The sequence below is a fragment of the Zootoca vivipara genome, chromosome 6 (genome assembly GCF_965207765.1).
Source record: "Zootoca vivipara chromosome 6, rZooViv2.hap1.1, whole genome shotgun sequence".
Classification (NCBI taxonomy): domain Eukaryota; kingdom Metazoa; phylum Chordata; class Lepidosauria; order Squamata; family Lacertidae; genus Zootoca; species Zootoca vivipara.
The window spans coordinates 72,682,709-72,701,931 of NC_142589.1; the positions used below are offsets into that span (position 1 = coordinate 72,682,709).

The following is a 19,223-nucleotide window of genomic DNA, read 5'->3' on the forward strand; positions in this document are numbered from 1 at the left end:
ATTTCAGTTTCCTCAGTTTCTCATTGTTCCAATCTTAAATTCAGTTCTTCACATTTTGCAAATGTTTATTTTTAAACCCCTCATGAAAAGTCATCATGTTAGTGCAAATTTCATCTAAAAGCAACACTTTTTATATGCAGTTGTGAGCAATGTATGTTTCCTTGCAAACAATTTCTCCATACGTAATGCATGTTTGTGCGTCATTTTTCACTAATTTATTCATTTTTATGCACACTTTCCCCTAACATGTGCTTTTGGGGGGGGGGTAAACATTGGTTGGCTGATGAATTGCATTGCAAAATTCAGATATGTACAAGTTTCAGAGGATAGTTGTGTTTTGGTTTGCATAATTCTTCAGAAAGTGAAAATGTGATAGATTCAGATTCGTATGTGTACTGATTCGAAATTCTCCTCCATTCCTAGCATCAAGTAATCTCCACAAGCTTATTTTAAAAACAACAACAACAACTTTGCTCTTCAAAACTAAAAACATTCCAAAAGTTGCTAACTATTTAAAGCCAACCATTGAAATTTTAAAACCACCATCAGCCACCATAAAGAGACAATTAAGTGATGGAACGTTAGCCACAGTAAGGGACTATGGAGGAATTCATTTCAGTTTGCCTTTAAACGCACAAATTACCTCATTTGAACTTTCTGGAAAAATACTCAAGTCAAAACACAGTCATCCATTGAGATCCACTTTGGAACTCCCTGCCTCTTGAGATCAAGCAGCCACCTTCTCTGTATTCTTTTCGGTGCCTGACTAAAACACACATGCCTTTTCAAGTAGACCCATCAAATTCAGTGCCAGCATTCATTTCCTTAAAAGCTGCCTTTAATTTAAATTTTTAGGCCTGAGGGAACTTCACCAGGCTGAGTCAGATGCTGTGCTCAGTGTGTGGTTCACAATAGACGGTGATTCATGCTACATCACCAAGAGTCTACTTGTGTGTTTGTTCATGTACACCTGAAATCCTACGCTCACTTATCGAGAGCAAGTCCTGTTGAACTTAGTGGGGCTGGGGCTTATTTCTGAGTAGGCACTGCAAAGTACAGTCATACCTTGGAAGTCAAACAGCTTAGTTCCCTAATGTTTTGGCTCCCGAACATAGCAAACCTGGAAGTGACTGTTCCGGTTTGTGAACTATTTTTGGAAGCCGGACATCCAGCAGGGCTTCCGCGGATTCTGATTGGCTGCAGGAACTTCCACACACCCTTACCTTGGGAGTACGGCTCACTGAACTCAATGCAGCTTTCTTCTGAGTAGACAGTTATTTACTAGATGTAAGTCAGCAGCTCCAGATGACCCCGCTCAGCTAAGCGCTGGGGTGGATTTCACCTTGCAGAAACGAGCCAACATTGCTGATGGGCCCTGCACCCCTTGGCAACATCCGAAGGCACTGATCCACTGGGCCCAGCACTGGCGGCAGCAACAAGCAGCTCTGGCTCACCCAGCCCTACCCATTGCCACCCCACAGCTGCATTTATCTGACCTGGGGGTTCTGGATCACGGGCTCTGCTGGTCAAAATGGGAGGCTCAGCAATTGCCCTCTCCCTCCGGAAACAAACCAGCACTGCTCTAAGAAAACACATGTGGCAAAGAGAGAGAGAGAGAGAGAGAGAGAGAGAGAGAGAGAGAGAGAGAGAGAGAGCGCATTAGCCCTACTGGGCTGCCCTCTACTCACTTGTGATTGGCCAAGTGGATACCCCGTCAATCAGGATTTTTTTTTATATAAAAAAGATTTTCCCCTCCACTTCTCACTTCCCTCTGTGGCCCCCTAGCCTTGTACTATGCCCCCCCCCCGTTTGCACGATTTTCACCTGGGGTGAAATTTGTTTTTGTTTCAAATGCTACACCAGTTGGCCACCCGGGGCTCCATAGGGGCAGAAGGGTGGAGGTGTCCAAGATGATGTTCCCCAGCTCTAAAATCGTATAAAAGGCAAGAACATGGAACCTTGCCCCATTCCTGCTTTTTATTTAATCTCCCTCCCTCCCTCCCTCCCTCCCTCCCAGGACTGCAAGGGCTCAGTGGAGGTGAGGCTTGCTTCTTCTTCATTCTGGTTTCACATTCTCCAGGGCTCTGTGCTGACGATGACAGTGCATTTCAGCGAAGAGCCTTGAAACCTTTAAGACATAACCAGCACACAAAGGAAAACTGTCACCACTTTCCCTCAGTTCCCCCCCTCCCTCTTCCTGCATCAGTCACATCATTGACTGCGTCACCCTCTGAGTTCTGCATAGCAGAAATGATAAAAGTTCCTTTCCAATTGATTTCAGGGGTGGGGCCAGAGGGGGGAAAGAGTTTTCTTTTTCTTTTTTTAAGGAATAAGCAGAGAGAGAAAGAGGGAGAGAGGTTGGCAGAACATTCTTCCTGTACAGAACAGAGGAACCAGCCGGGGACAGCAAGCTAGATCTGTGAATTAGAAGGAAATAATAACTTCCCTTCTAAACCACATCCATGGAATTGTTTTGGTTCAGCTTCTCCCTGTCTTTGATGGTAGCCCACGGTAAGTCTTGTGTGTGTGTGTGTGTCTTACAGATTATCTTCTGCCTAACGGCTGTCTGCTGTATCACATTGGTGTGTTTCCCCCCAGAATGGTGGTTATGTCTTTTTTAGAATCCTCAGTTGTTTTCCAGCAGAGGAGAGGAGCAAAGTTCAGTTGTGATCAGAATGTGTAACTTTCGGGGGAAGGGAGGGCGTTCAGTTCTCAAACCTCCTAGATTTTTATTTTTGGTATCATTACAAGAAAATGTGGGTCTGGTGTGCAGACTAGAGGTGTAAAGCAGAGGAGAAGTGGTGTGCTGACTGGCAGGCAGATCACCCATGGCAAAAAAGCAAGAGAGAAATGGTTAGAGCATTTGCCCGGTATGCAACTGTCAAAGTTTCATTGTAAGCATACCCCCCCCCCCTGCAAGCATGGTACAGTATATTTATATTGAAATTATGGTTTCCTGCAGTTTAACTACAAACACAGATATCTCTGACTACTGTACTTGTTAAGATCCCCCTGAAATTCACCTAGTAGCATACATACTGAAAAGTATTTTAAAAGCTGCTGAACCATCATTTCTCTTGCATGGATTAAATATTGGTCTCAACCTCATCTCATGTCCCAGGATTTGATCCCTGGCCTCTCCAAGGTAGAGCTGGAAGAGGTTCCAGCTGAGATCTTGGAGACCCACTGCAAGGCAGCATAGACAATACTTGTTGTTTAGTCGTTTAGTTGTGTCCGACTCTTCGTGACCCCATGGACCATAGCACGCCAGGCACTCCTGTCTTCCACTGCCTCCCGCAGTTTGGTCAGACTCAAGTTGGTAGCTTCGAGAACACTGTCCAACCATCTCATCCTCTGCCGTCCCCTTCTCCTTGTGCCCTCCATCTTTCCCAACATCAGGGTCTTTTCCAGGGAGTCTTCTCTTCTCATGAGGTGGCCAAAGTTTTGGAGCCTCAGCTTCACAATCTGTCCTTCCAGTGAGCACTCAGGGCTGATTTCCTTCAGAATGGATAGGTTTGATCTTCTTGCAGTCCATGGGACTCTCAAGAGTCTCCTCCAGCACCATAATTCAAAAGCATCAATTCTTCGGCGATCGGCCTTCTTTATGGTCAATAGACAATAGACAATACTAAGTTGACACAAAGGTCTGGTGCTCCTAATTCTGGGCAGAGAGCAGCGTGCAATGGTTGGAGCAAACAAACTAAAAGGAGAACAAGGTGTTTTATTCTTAACTGGAGAAAGGGGGAGAATCTCAGCTGAGGGGGAAACTATGAGGATCTGGGTGCTTGCTGTGTTGTGTGCATGTGAATACAAGCTTGGTCCAGCAATTGGGGAGGGCCACGTGCTTCCCAGCCCTGCAGTAAATCAACTGTACAATTGCTTCTTGAGCTGTCACATGAAAGTAAAAATAGTCATAATTTTAAATTGGAGAAATCCTTTGTTGAGCCCTGACTCAGACCAAAGCCTTGCCACCGGACCCCATTTCTTCACACCTGACAGATGTGTAATATATTCACATCCTGTTGAGTTGGACATTTCCAAGCAGAAGGAAGGAAATGCCCGGTCAGGCAGGAACATAACCTTAAAAGGCGTGATGAGTGATGCCAGGGGGCTAAGGATTTCCCCATCCCCAGCAGTACTCGTGTCCTCACACTACCCTTGTGACAAAACAGCACCCTGGCTCAGCAGAGCCTCCAACCCTGGAAGGATGGAGCCTCAAAGACTTGACCCCTTCCCTCCCCATTTCGCTGTCCCTCGTCCTCTCATCTGTGAGCTATGCCACACAAGTAAGATCTCAGCGAGGCCAACTTCACCCTGAAGAGCACTCAATTCCAAGGCCCACATGTTCTGAGGAAACCCCCCACACACACCTCATGTGAAAGAACGCAGGAGGAAGTTGTGGGGCTCTCTGTGTGAGCCCCTTGATATGCCGTGCTGTCATGCACCATAGCCATGGGCCAACACCTGCATGTTCACCTGGCATAGGAAGGGGCTCCACTCATTTCAAGGACTGCCTCTCCCCATACGAAATGGCCTGGAGCCCACACATGCCATCTGTGGGCCTTCTCTGTGTGATGGAGGACCCGGGGGTGGCAACATGAGAACGGGCCTTTTCAGTGGTGGCTCCCCACTTGTGGAATGTTCTCCCCAGGGAGGCTCACTTGGCACCATCTTTACACATCTTTAGGTGCTGGTCAGATTGTCAGCATTTCTCCTGCGAAATGGGCATTTTTTGTGGCCACTAGAGGAGTTTCCTAGCCCCCAGATTCAAAAAGGTCAGGGACACACACACATATACACCCCAATTTGCATTATGCTGAACCTGGTTTGCTAATGGCTTCCCTTCTCTTCTCTCAGTCGCTGGACTTGAATGCTATGCTTGTGATGGCGACAGCGACTGCCAGGAAACGGAGACCTGCGAAGAGTACCAAGAGCAATGCAGTACCACCATAATGACTATACTGGCCCGTGAGTATTTTTGGCTGTGAGGATTGGAAGGGGAGGAGGACGAGGCAGATGAGAAGGAGCTGGAGAGCAGAGGTGAAGAACCTCAGCTTAGGCAGAATGAGTGTCAAAGGCAGCCCTCGAGGACAAACTCCCTCGTTCCACCTCTTGAATCATGCCCTTCATAAGCCCAGCTTTGCACCCTCCTCAAAGGTTTTTGCTTGGCTTGAACTCTGCCAATGCTTCATGCTTGGCTGGATGGAGCATGGTGTGGAACAGCATAGGCAAACTCGGCCCTCCAGATGTTTTAGAACTACAACTCCCATCATCCCTAGCTAACGGGACCAGTGGTCAGGGATGATGGGAGTTGTAGTCCCAAAGCATCTGGAGGGCCGAGTTTGCCTATGCCTGGTGTAGAAACTAGCCGACCAAACAAAGGTAACTCCGCCCACTTTAGCCTCTGGCCCCACCCACCAGTGGCATGCGGTGCCTGGAAAGTTGCCCAGAAAGGAAACTTGCCTCAGAAGGGAAAAGACACCCAAACCCTGAGATAGATGTTTTTAGAAGGATGTGAAAAATGGAGAGAAAGGAGAACTCTCTTCTCCTCATGATACCAGAACTGGGAGATCACCCAGTAAAAGGAGAAGAAACTTACTTTATTGTTTCATTTTCGAGATATATTTTCCTTTTTTTATCAGTGGGGGTCTGCTTGTAATGTTTTTGTTTGTGTTGCAAGTGAATAAAAGGGATTTGGTCAGGTGTGGGGGAAGGGCTGGTGGCCAAAGGGCAAAGGGGAGGGGTGGGGTGGGGTGGGTGTTGGCAATCAGAGCGAGAAGCTCTGGTAGCCCTCAGTATTTATATCTTCTGTGTGTGAAGTGAAGCAGCAACACACTGTTTTGCTGGTCTATAGCATGTTGTGTGTGGACAGTGGCGGTGACGAGCACCTATTGGCAAGTGCTTGTGACGCCACCCACACTCCGGACTCTGGAGAAGCTTTGCACCAACTTTTTAAATGTCAATAAATTTTATTTCAACGAAGGATGACTATGTACAAACTTATATGTGCCACAGTCTGTGACAACCAAACAGAACCACAAGGGGAGGGCCAAAACTGAGAACTAATCTGGTTTGCATATCTGTAAGCTGTGAAACAGGATTTATGCTATGAGCACTAAGTCTGTGTTTAGGAATGTTGCCTTCTAAGAAAGGGGGGGGCAAGAACGGTGCCTTCATTTTCTCTCTCTCTCTCTCCTTGCAGGATCTAAGATCTCCAGTTACATCCTGAAGGGCTGCGATGTGGGTGGGAAGCCAAACAGCTCCATCTCCCACCTCTCTGGCAACCAGGTCGTGTTCTTGGCGGAGGAGCACTGCGGGACTGAGCTCTGCAACCAGGGGGTGCTAAACGGTCAGTCCATGTGAGCGGAGAGGATTTGCTCTGCAGGCCATGCTGCACATTAAGTTGGAACCGCATGAACAGAACTCCCAGGAGAATTTTGTTTTCCCAAAAGCAACTGCGAGGGTGGGTTTGGAACAGGTGGAGGGGCAGTAAGCCTTTGCCCCAACACCTGTTCTGGTGTGTAAGCAGCCTCACCCCTGGAGCCGAGCTGAATCACCCCCATGCCAAATGACTCCTCTGTCACAGGGTGTTGGGGAAGCTGCAAACCCCACCATATCCGTGCTGGCTGGGGCTACAGAGTCCAACAGCTTCCCAAGGGTATCAGGCTGGGAAAGGCTGGTCCCAAGACCAAAGTAAGCCTTTTTCTTCTATCCATTCACATGCATGCATTTGAACCACTAAACCTCATGCAATTAGATCAGCTAATTTCGGTAACCGGGTCACAGTTTCAGCCCTGATGTTTCCCTCGCCATGCACATTAAATTTTATTTATCAAACGTCAAGTTGGCATTGCCCGGCTGGCATTCGTCTGTCTCAAGAGACAATGGAGGACAATGAAATCAAACCATTGGAGAGCTACAGTGCCTGCTGTGGCTGCAGAAACTGATACAGGAGAGACATATTTTTCTGCAGCTGGGGCAGATGAAGGCATACAATTTGTGCTGCTGCAGATGCACCCTGACATTTCGTCTCTCTGAGTTCCTCCCAGCGGTCATTCCTCCTCTGGCCACTACTATGGACACACATTATTTATTTACTTATTGCCTGCTGCGACGAAAGTCCCTCTCACTTTCCGTCTTATAACTCTGACCTCTCAATTATTAAAAGCACTAGCAGAGATTTCTGAGGTAAATCAAACCTCCCACTTATCCCTCTAGCCTTTCTTTAAACCCTCTAGCACTTGTGGGTTTTCAAAAATAAAAGAGAGTCCTCTTCCAGCCTAAACGTGACCAGGTACCTATACTGTATAGACTTGGGGCTATAAATAAGACTGTTCCTATGTGCGCTCAGATAAGGGTTTCCCTTCACTAGAACCTCCCTTACTGTAAAGCTAGCCTCCTTCCTGAGGTAACTTTATTATCGCTCAGAACCTGTCTCCTCCTTTAGCCCCCCCCCTTTCTTGGTGCACTCTCAGCCACAAACTAACCTTTCTCCTCTAAAAGGCAGTTTTGACAGTTTAAAAGGGTTCCCCACCACCTGGGTTCCTGGGTACCTTAGCTGGAAAATGAAATAGACGATTACTAATGTGACACTTTAAAGATGGATATTTATTGGCTTGAATCTTAATGGTTGCTTTCTGGTAACATTGGTACAAACTTAACTTCACAGGTAACGTTCTTGGTAATCAAATAACAGAATACCTATCCACTACTTCATCTACTCTAAAATCTACCTTCTCCACAACCACCCAAGCTCCCACACAGAAAAACCCCCAACCACCAACTCACATAACTGTTGCACATCATATTTTAAACCCTCGGCAGTCCCACCTCCAGCGGAATGTTGCTGCCAGTCACCAGGGAGACTGGGTTAACCTTTCAAGCGGCCTGCTTGGAGAAGCAAAATACAACAGAACATTTCTTTAAAAACAAAACAAAAAAAACCAAACACGTCACACCTGCCCTTTACCTTAAAGTCCCAGGGTGGGTTCCTACATTAGAACAAACTGTCAACACTTTAAAGAAACTTTATGCAGAGTTTTTTAGATGTAGATTTTTATACAAGTGAACTCAGCGCCAATTCTCATTTTGCTTAAGGTGTGTGTGAAATTCAAGAAGTAACGAAAAACACAAATAAAGCAGGTGGAGGGAGAAAAGAAAGAAGAATGCATCTATCTAGACTTTCTCTTCTACTCATATTATTTTGTTTAATGGGAAAAGTGAACGCACATAAAAAATAAGATTTACATGCTGACAAAATAAAAGATTGCATGACTGTGTAGGCTTGGTCTCCTTAAATCCATGCGCCTATATAAAATTGTTTGATCCCAGTCAGATGAAAATATATCCAAATGCTTTGTGACTGTGGTTCACCTAATAAATTCAGCCCTGATTTTTCTTTCTGCTTCTCTCCCTGCTCCTTTCTTCAAACTGCAGTCGTGGACATGCTCACTGCTCGCGGTCGCCCACCAAATCCCTTGAATTGCTATTCCTGCAGCTCAGCCGACCAGACCTGCTACAACTCCAGCCATATGCAGATGCGCTGCGCGCGGCCAGAGGAGAAGTGCATAGACATCACGTCCTTCACTGGGACAGAAGGTGAGCTCCTGAAGGCCTTGGTTTGATGGGGTTCTTCCTAACCTCCTAAGAGAGGTTGTTGCAATGAAATTTGCACCAGTGCCTCGTAGAGACAAAAGGCCACAATTACAGCCACTGTTTTCTCCCAACTGGCAGAGTTTCCAGGGGACCAACAACGCATCAAAGGCTGCAGCTCGCTCACCCACTGCCAGGAGCCTCTGGGCTTCCACAACCAGAACAGTTTCCATCTGATCAAATGTTGCAATTCCAGCCAGTGCAATGATGGCACGCAAGGTAAGGTTTTGGATTCCAGAAGCAACGAAATGTTTCTGTGTATTTTGCCAACTCCTGATGGCATTGTTCTTGCTCAAGGGGGAAGACAGAGGACTCAACTATACAGCTGCAAATAAAATGTTTTAAGTGTGTTGCAAATGTGAACCTAGATGGTGATGGTGAACTATGGAAAATTCAGAGTATTTTTCAAAACGTTTTTAAAAAGCCATTTTCACAACATTTTTTAATATGTGTCCAGATTCCACCATAGTTCTGTGCATAGCTGCCAAGTTATCCCTTTTTTAAAGGGATTTTCCCTTATGCTGAATAGGCTTCCTCGTGAGAAAAGGGAAAACTTGGCAGCTATGGTTCTGTGTGATACTATAAAGTGTTAGCAAACCAATTCATTCCCCTGAACCCCCATAGTTTTCTATTTCCCTTTTCCAGATGACCATCAAATATAGCACCATACTTTTCAACAATTTTTCCAACGAAAATAGGGACACCCTATTTCATAATAATTCCACTCTGGAATTTAAGAACCTCCCTATACAGACAGGGCTGCCTTCAAATTTCTTCTAAAGGTTGTATAGTTACTTATCTCCTTGGCTTCGGGGTTGCATAACTCCATACCCATCAACATTTTTCTGATGAAAACAGAGACGTCCTAAGGAATCAAATCAGGATCAAATCAGAAACCAGGATGGCTTCTGTAAATCCTGGACTGTCCCTGGAAAATAGGGACACTTGGAGGGTCTGTAGTAGCCACTGAGCATCCTCAGTCCTCACTGGGCTGTTGAGCAGGGTGGGGTGTGTATATATTTTTTGTTCTTCTGAAAACTTCAGAGTTCTCCCTAGCATGCCAATACCTCCCTAAGTTCCTATCCTATCAGCACAGCATCAGCACTTGAATTTGCTATTAAAGGGAATGAGGCTCAGAACCAAGGGTGGTCAGGTGGCATCTGTTATATAATATAGAAGCCTGGTGCTTTTAACAGCTGTGTTGTGTCTTTAAAGTCAACACATGCAGCTTTCCTGACTGCCGCAAGTTAAATATCAAATACTAAATACATACTGCTTGTTGATATGGTTGCTACCTAGCCTGTGTTTTTTGTAATCAGATGTGGGTCCGAGAGCTAGTAAATTCTTTATTCCACCCAGAATCTAAATATGAAGTGGGGGGATTAGGGTCAAAAGGAGGGCTGAAACCCCATCAGTTTGGGGGCAAGGTCAGGTCTGGCCCACCTATGAGGCAAGGTGAAATGACTGCCTCAGGTGGCAGAATCCACCAGGGCAGCAAATTCCTGTATAGATCTTCCTTCCCCCTTTGTTCCTGATGTAGGTCTTCCCTTACCCCTTATTTCTTCATGGTGTGTGTGTGTGCAATTTTGGGGTCTGCCTCAGGTGCCAAAAGGTTTTGGACTGGCCCTGGGCAAGGCAAAACTCACTAGCCCCACAGGTGTTGTTCACACATAATGCTAATCCATGGATTGCAAAAGGATTGTTTAAATCAGGGTTTCGCAAACTTGGGAAAACTCTCCAGCTGTTTTTGGACTACAATTCCCATCAAGCTGGTCCTGCTAGCTAGGGATGATGGGAGTTGTAATCCCAAAACAGCCAAAGACCCGATTATGGGAAACCCTGGTTTAAACCATTGCTCAGCATCATGCCTAAACCCTGCTCAAGAGTTCAACTATTTCCTGCCAACAATTCATGATTCAAAGCTATTGTTACTTGTTACATTAGAAATCTTGGTTTGTTTTAACAATGTCTCAGCATGATGCGTGAACCCAACATCAATTCCTAACCATAGTTTCTTTGACCACCCTAACCCGGCTACAAAGGCATGGTGTAGGAACAGCTGGAAAAGAAACCAAACTTTGGGGAAACAAGTTTGGGGGAAATAACCCATGGTTACCTCAAAATTTGTTCAACAAACCATGGCTTAAACCTGCCATACAGTGTCTTTTCAGGTGGCTGCTGGGCTGGCGCCCACAATTTCTTTCTTTTATTACCCATGATGCCCTGGGATAGTGCTACACTGTGGTTGCACCCCTTTAATAATGGCTTCCATTTTTATTTTTTATTTTTTAAAAAGGACCCAAATTTAAAGCCATAAATATGTGGCCTTGGTGCAGGCAGCCTGGGGTGAACTTTATGATGGTACTGAGAATATTCACTCATTCTGCCTACAGACTACAAGGATACCCCACCCCACCCAAATGGGGTCACGTGTTTCAGTTGTGAGGGGAATTCCACCCATGGTTGTTCCCCAGATGACATCACTAAGGTGCAGTGCCAGGGTGTGATGACCCAATGCTTAGAGGCCTCAGGGATACATGGTGAGTATCATCTACTCATTCTTTCTCACTCCATCTGGAGTTTAATGTGACCAGGTTAATCCCAACAGAAAGAGGCACAGAGCAGAGGTTTTCAACCCTTTTGAGCCCACGGCTCCCTTGACCAAGTGCCTTCTTTCTGCGGCACCCATGTGGGGCTCAGGAGCAAAGTTATGTCAACCCTTGCCTGCAGAGCTGGCAGCCTCTCACCCCTTTTTTAAAAAACACCCTCCCTTGTGGAGTCTTCCCTCCTCTCTTCTCCCCTCTTCTTGGCCAGCTGCTGCTGCCACTCCTGGTCTCTGACCTGCCCTCCCTGCCCTCAAGAGAGGTGCCTCTTCACAGTGCCCCACAGGGGCCTGGGAAGCACCCCCTGGCCATCCCCAGAGGTACTATTCGCCTGGGGAACTTGTAGCCAGGGCTGTTGCAACGAACAGCTGCACCAGCCTTTGGGAGGCAGAGACACGAGAGGGCATCAGAGAAGGGAGGGAAGGAAAGAAAGAAAGAAAGAGGGACAGAGGCCTGTGTTGACTGCAGCACCCCTGACCATCATTCAAGGCACCCCAGGGTACTACGGAACACTGGTTGTAAATCACTGGGATAGGACAATTATGTGTTCTTTGAAGGGGTGGGAACAATTACATCCATTTAGGTGAATGCACATCATTTCAATGCTCTCAAAACTGGCATGGGGAGGCAGACAGTCTGCCAGAAAGATAGGGAAGGGGGAGGTCATGCTGCTGAGTCAGGGCCAAATCCAACAAGACATATTAGAGCTATAATCATTCCCAGGGCCGTCTTAAGCTTAAATGGCACCGTGGTGCAGGGATCCCTCGGGCACCCCGCCCACACCCCCATGTTTCCCTCCGGGGCGGACAGCACCTCTCCCTTGGGCCCCTTTGCGGCCCACCTCGTATTGCCAGTGGGCGGCCTGCAGGAGCTGCCAGGCTTGGTCAATGGCGCAGCCAGCGGCCACCACGAACTGGCCGATCAGCAGCTGCCGCTTCAGCTCCTCCGAGGCGCCGTCCCCGTCCCCCCGACATGGCGCGCCTTCTGCTTCTTGCCTACCGCGGGCAGGACCGACGCCGGTGACGCCATACTCGCGCTCCGCCGGACTCGCTGCCAGCTGTGGTCCGCCTCCACCTGCTCGGCTGAAGCGGCTGCACGGTGCTGCCACCAGGGAGCCCTGGGTGCTGCGCTGACAGGAGGCTCAGGGCTGGCTCCCCTGCAACGGCGCCTGCAGCCCGAGAAGAGGCCTGATGTAGCCGGAGAAGAGGCAGGCGAGGGTGGAGTTGACAGCGGGGTTTCAGGGCGGCTCCTCCAGCAGGAGGGCGCGGCGCAGCATGGCGGAGGCGCCCTCCAGCACCCTCCAAAACTTGCCACCATGGCGCCTTGCGCCAGTAGCCTCTATGGCTAAGACGCCCCTGACCATTCCCCACCCCCCTTTGACAAGCGGTTCCTCAGTAGCTCACATCTAAGGCCTTCCAAGCAGACTTCAGACTTCTACAAGGAAAGTCTAAGGAAAGTTTCACCTGCTCAATGTCACTCTTTGGACAGGTGTTCATGGAACGGGGCGGGGGCATGCACACATGCACAGGGTGGAAATCCTCCACAACGTACACTTACCTTTTGGTTCAGCAACAAAGTGATCCAAGTAGTCACCAGGAGTCAGATGATGAGATACAAGCAGGAGAGGATGTCCAAAAAGGCTCCCAGTCAGAGTCTATCAATTTCATTTTTTTTTCAATCTTAAATTCAGGTCCCCACATTCCACACCAGTTGGAGAGGGTTGTTTGTTTGTTTTTGGTAAAGTCCTCATGAGAATCCACCAGCATTTTAGCATGGATTTGTCTTTATATACATGCTTTCAATGCATTTTTGCCTAAAGTACACATTTTGGCAAAGCATATTTCCCCTATTATAATCCTAGAATTGTAATGCTGGAATCACAACTAAAACATCAATGACAGATGGCCATCCAACTTCTGCTTAAAAACCCAAAGGAAGGAGAGTCCACAACCTCTCAAGGGAGACCATTCCACTGTCGAACAGCTCTTACCATCAAAAGGTTATCCCTGTGTTTAGTTGGAATCTCTTTTCTTGTAGCTTGATGCCACTGCTTCAAGTTCCACCCTTTGAAGCAGGAAAAAACAAGCTTGTTCCCTCTTCCATATGACTGCCCTTGAGATATTTAAAGAGGGCTGTAGTATCTCCTCTCAGTCTGCTCTTTTCCAGGCTAAACATACCCCTTCAACTGTTTCTCATAATGCATGCTTGCATGTTGTTTTCACTAATATATGCATTTGAATGCACACGCATTTTTGTACCCATTGGAAAACTGCATCGCGACATTTGGAAAAGTGTGCATTCCAGAATATGGCTGCGTTTTGATTCTCAAATTGTTTCAGAAAGTGTGCAATGGGGAGAAAATTGGCATTTAAATGAGAACTGAAACCAATTTCTCCCCATCTGTCACTAATCACTGCTCATTTCCACATTCAGGCTCTACTGGGCAAATCTCTGCCGTCAAGGGTTGTGCTTCGCCATCCTGGTGTGACAGTCCTTACACTTCCGTCTACAAGAACCTGGGTGCTATTCACAGCCGCTGCTGCACTGGTGACCTCTGCAACAATTGGATTGTCGATGGGACGCTGAAACCATCCCCTAGGAGCCAAGCCAGCTGCAGAGTCTCAGCCCAGCACACTTTGCTCTCAATGGGTCTTTTGATCCTTCTGACCTTTCTCCTCTCCTCAGAGAGCTCCTGATCTCCACCGCTAAGATCAGGGCATATTCCAGGCCAGGATGTTCCAGGGTTTTCTCCCCGTCTTCCAATATTAGAATGCAGCTGTGAAGAAAACACGCGACATAAGAATGGACCGCCTCTGAGCATACACAGAGTGCCTTTGCCCACACCACCGAGGAACTACAGCCCACTCCTATAACACTTTGGGGATTAAGAGGCAGACCTTCCAGGTTGAAGTTCTAACCAAGCACAAGTTCCACGACCTTCTCTTTTTAAAGTTGCTGCAAACGAGAGAAGGGGAGAGTCGTCTTTTGTTTGGCTCCTGCTTGAGGGTTGTCCACTGTGAGAACAGGATGCTGACCTACAGTAGATGGGGCCATCTTCTTACATTCTGATGTCTGGGTAAGAAGCCCCATTGCACAAAGCAAGGCTTGCTTTTGAGTACTGAATCAGGCAGTACGTTATTTGTTGAGAAAGGAGTGGAGTGGAGAGTGGCGGCTGGGGAAGAGCGAGACTCAGGACTCCTGCGTTCTCTTCTCTGCTCTCTGTGTTGCAAATTAAGGCAGAGGAGCTCGACACCTCTCCTGACTAGAGAAATCCTGGGGGCCATAACTTTTCTTTCATTTTCGAAAACAGATATATGCAAAACAGAAACGTCCCGCCTTATTATTTATTCTTTTCGCACTGCTGTGGAGGACTGCAGGACTCTTTCAAGAAACAAGGATTTGTCCCATTGTCTGTTTAAGATCTGGGAGGCAATTTTGGGAAGCAAACACAAGACTGTTCAGAAAACCAGAAGTTCCATCAGACGTGGGAAATTGTGCAAGGCACTATCTAGACGCCATTCCGGTTTGGACTTCCTGAAGTTTGTTAACCACAGGATGTAGTCACTGCCCTTTATTTTATTATCCTTATACGCGTTTGAACATTATTTATCTTAATAAACTATTTTTATATTATTTAAAGTATACGCTTGTGTGTCAGCTGTTTTAAATGTAGGGCTGGGGAACTCCGGACGTTGTTGGACTCCAACATCCATCAGCCCCTGCCAGCATGGCCAACCATCAGGGATAATGGGATCTGTAGTCCAACAAACTTGCCAAGTTCCCAGGTCCCTCATCCATAAAGGAATTGACCCTACACAGAACAGTTTCTGCTCTCATCCATGACATATATTTATAGTACTATAACTAAAACATCTACGGCTTCCTGCAAAGAATCGTGGGAACCATATTTTGTTGAGGGTGCTGGGAATTGTAGCTCTGTGAGGGATCCCCTAAAAATTCTCAGCACCCATAACAAAATGAAGTTCTCAGGATTTCTTTTTTTTGGGGGGGGGACCCATGGCTGTTAAAGGAGTATTAGAGTGTTTGAAATGTGTAGTGTATGTTTGACCTTCTCCCTCTCTCCCTCTCCCCCTCTCTCCCTCTCCCTCTCTCTCTCTCCCTCTCTCTCTCTCTGTGTGTGTGTGTGTGAGAGAGAGAGAGAGAGAGAGAGGGAGAGAGAGAGAGAGAGAGAGTCTCTCGCTTCTTTTGTCCACATCCACATGTACCTTTAAAGCATTATGATACCACTTAAAAAAGTTATGCCATCCCCAAAAAACCTGGGAAGTGAAGTCTGTTAAGAGTGCTGAGAATTGTTAAAGGTTAAGGGAAATGGACCCCTGACCATTAGGTCCAGTCATGACTGACTCTGGGGTTGCAGCGCTCATCTTGCGTTATTTGCTGAGGGAGCTTCCAGGTCATGTGGCCAGCATGACTAAGCCGCTTCTGGCGAACCAGAGCAGCGCACAGAAACGCCGTTTACCTTCCCGCTGTAGCGGTACCTATTTATCTACTTGCACATTGTTAGGAGACCACTATTCCCCTCAGAGAGCTACAGTTCCCAGAATTCCCAGGGAAGAGGGACTGGTTGTTAAACCACTTGGAGACACTGTAGCCCTGTAGCCCAGCTGGATCAGTCAAAGGGCATTGCCTATGCACACTCACAGGTTCTATCTGCACTAGGGGAGCGGGTGGCGCCATGGTCTAAACCACTGAGCCTCTTGGGCTTGTTGATTGGAAGGTCGGTGGTTCTAATCCCCACGATGCATTGAGCTTCCGTTGCTGTGACCCAGCTTCTGGCAACCTAGCAGTTCAAGACAAGTACTGTAGATAAATAGGTACCACTGCAGTGGGAAGGTAAACAGCATTTCCGTGCCCTCTGGTTTCCAGCACGGTGTCCCATTGCGCCAGAAGTGGTTTAGTCATGCTGGCCACATGACGCGGAAAACTGTCTGCAGACAAATGCCAACTCCCTCGGCCTGAAAGCGAGATGAGCGCCGCAGCCAATAGTCGCCTTTGACTGGACTTAACCGTCCAGGAGTCCTTTTCCTTTACCTATCTGCACTACATATTTAAAGCAGTGTTCAAAGCACTTTTAAATGGTCCTGGCTTCTCCTTCAAAGAATCCTGGTTGTTGTAGTTCAGGGGTCAGCAAACTTTTTCAGCAGGGGGCCAGTCCACTGTCCCTCAGACCTTGTGGGGGGCCAGACTATATTTTGAAAAATATATATGAATGAATTCCTATGCCCCACAAATAACCCAGAGATGCATTTTAAATAAAAGGACACATTCTATGCATGTAAAAACATGCTGATTTCCGGACCGTCCGCAATTGGGCCGCATCTGGCCCCCGGGCCTTAGTTTGGATACCCCTGTTGTAGTTTCTTAAGGGTGCTGAGAGTTGATAGGAGACCCCCCTCTTCCCCTCCCAGGGTTGCTGTTCTCAGAGTCCCCTGGAAAGAGGGATTTATTGTTAAACCACTCTGAGAAAACATTAGCTCTGTCATGGGAATAGGGTGTCTCCTAACAACACTCAGTATCCTTAGCAAACTACAGCTCCCAGGATTCTCTGGGGGAACCCAAGACTGTTTACAGTGTTATCCTAGTGATTTAAATATACAGTATGGCACGAATCCCCCCCCCCCCGCCCCTTAAACTTCATTTATTATTGCAGACTTGCACCTGGCTGGCATTGATCAGGAATCCTGGAAAATCACTGGTTAAAATCAGTGTAGGTTCTGTTCACCATCCAATTTGGCTATGGTGTCTTAAGAAGTATCTAAATGCTTAGCAAACAAACCATTTCCCAAGAATTCTTTCTTCTTCTTCTTCTTCTTCTTCTTCTTCTTCTTCTTCTTCTTCTTCTTCTTCTTCTTCTTCTTCTTCTTCTTCTTCTTCTTCTTCTTCTTCCTCTCCTTCTCCTTCTCCTTCTTCTTCCTCTTCTTCTTCTTCCTAGAATTGCCACTCTACGATAAAGTTATCAAGGCAGCTCCCAATTTTGCAGTAGGTGTGTGGGACCAAACTATACCCAAGAACGTCTCCAGTGGGACTAGGGAAGAGTCCAGCCTGAAAATCTGGAGATTCGCTGCCAGTCACTGTTGCCACTACTGAGCTAGATAGACCAACACTCTGACTCAGGATAAGGCAACTTCCTGTGTTCTTATGATTTCTCCTAGAAATGATATTTCCTTAGATACAGGTGGGTTTCTGTTTTAAGAACATGGGGTGCCCCTGGGAAAATTGATTTTCCCAGACCTCCCTCTGTGCTACAGCCACTAAAGGATAACACTTTATATTCTAGTTACAGGTAGGTAGCCATGTTGGTCTGCCGTAGTCAAAACAGAATAAAAAAAAGTCCCTTCCAGTAGCACCTTAGAGACCAACTAAGTTTGTCATGGGTATGAGCTTTTGTGTGCATGCACACTTCTTCAGTTGCGAAATGAGGTATCTGAAGAAGTGTGCATGCACATGATAGCTCATACCTATGACAAACTTAGTTGGTTTCTAAGGTGCTACTGGAAGGATTTTTTATTTTGTTTTACCTTTTTAATCTCTCTCTTTTGCCCTGGCCACCTGCCCACTTAGCAACTTCACCAACTTCTAGTTCTACAGGTCTCCCTTCTTCATGATACCAGTCATTTCCTTTGCAAACGGGCAGACATCCTTTGTGGCACCCCAACATTTTAAAAGACAATGGGACTGCCCTCTGAAAGCATTTCAAATAGAGGACTCCCCACTGCAATGTAGAACATATGACCATCTTGTTTCAGCCCCTATCTGGACAACGGGCAGACATCCTTTGTGACACCCCAACATTTTAAGAGACAACGGGACACCCACCACCTTGTCCAGATAGGGGCTGAAACAAGAATGTCATATGTTCTACATTGCAGTGGGGAAGTCCTCTATTTGAAATGCTTTCAGGGGGCAGTCCTCTGGTTGAAGGTGACCTGTATCTGAAGGGCTTGTGTGGTCTATGTCTGTTGGTGACCCCTGATCTGGGAAAACCATTAAGGGGTCCCTATGTGAGACATTGATCTCCTTTCTCCCCCCCCCCCCAAGGAATCTGCCTTCAATGTGAACGTTGTGAAAGTGCCACCCGGTCGTGCTCTGGGCCTCTGCAGACCTGCAAAGAGCCTCAGAGTGCCTGCCTCACCCTCACAGTAGAGACCAGAGTGGGTAAGTGGCTCATGTTTCGTGGGCTTGGGTGGAAGGTTACCATATTTTTCGCCCTAGGGGACTCTGCCTTTAGCTGTTCCTCTTTTCTTTTTCTCAGTTTAGCTTACCTCACAGTGCATGTTGTGAGGTAATCATGAAATAACCCAGTCATTACCAGCTCTAGGGTTTGCAGGGTCCCCAAAGGCACAAATTAACCAAGAGTTCCTGCAGTTAGGACCCCTGAGATAGCTGGTTCTCTCCTTCTTCTCATGCAACCAGGCAAAATGAGGAAAGTGGCCACTTACAAAGGATGCACCAAGCTTGAGTATTGCCCTCCATTTAACACTCTCAACTGGAGTTACTGAAAAAACAGAAAAACAAAAAACTCTCTAGCCTTTCCAACCTACAGGCTACTAATCAAAACAGGTATCTGAAGAAGTGTGCATGCACATGAAAGCTCATACCAATGACAAACTTAGTTGGTCTCTAAGGTGCTGCTGGAAGGAATTTTATTTATTTATTTGTGACATTATATTCTATTTAGAGCAGGCATGTCAAACCTGCGGCCCTCCAGATGTTTTGGACTACAATTCCCATCTTCCCCAACCACTGGTCCTGCTAGCTAGGGATCATGGGAGTTGTAGGCCAAAATATCTGGAGGGCCGCAGGTTTGACATACCTGATTTAGAGGTATCTATTATTTTATTACATTGCCAGATCACTGCACAGAAATTTGACACCATGTAAGGTGGGAAGGGGGAGTTGAAATATCCCTTGGGGACTGCACTCTTGCTTTTGAAACATCAACCTGTT

At 46.9% G+C, this 19,223-nt stretch overlaps 1 protein-coding gene across 1 annotated transcript; it reads left to right on the forward strand.

Moving 5' to 3' along the window:
* The first annotated feature begins 2,196 nt into the window (after window positions 1–2,196).
* Window positions 2,197–14,897, forward strand: PLAUR (plasminogen activator, urokinase receptor). The gene is made up of 7 exons (XM_035119818.3): window positions 2,197–2,511; window positions 4,858–4,968; window positions 6,203–6,349; window positions 8,437–8,598; window positions 8,734–8,871; window positions 11,046–11,192; window positions 13,689–14,897. Exons 1-7 carry the CDS (start codon window positions 2,463–2,465, stop codon window positions 13,949–13,951), a joined length of 1,017 nt encoding a protein of 338 aa, XP_034975709.2. The 5' UTR covers window positions 2,197–2,462; the 3' UTR covers window positions 13,952–14,897.
* The last annotated feature ends 4,326 nt before the right edge of the window (window positions 14,898–19,223 follow it).

What these genes read in the sequence shown, in the direction of transcription:
- PLAUR (XM_035119818.3), top strand. Translation starts at nt 2,463, where the DNA reads ATGGAATTGTTTTGGTTCAGCTTCTCCCTGTCTTTGATGGTAGCCCAC. An exon ending in GTCTTTGATGGTAGCCCACG is followed by an intron (nt 2,512 to 4,857) that starts GTAAGTCTTGTG and finishes CTCTTCTCTCAG; the next exon opens with TCGCTGGACTTGAATGCTAT. An exon ending in CAACCAGGGGGTGCTAAACG is followed by an intron (nt 6,350 to 8,436) that starts GTCAGTCCATGT and finishes TTCAAACTGCAG; the next exon opens with TCGTGGACATGCTCACTGCT.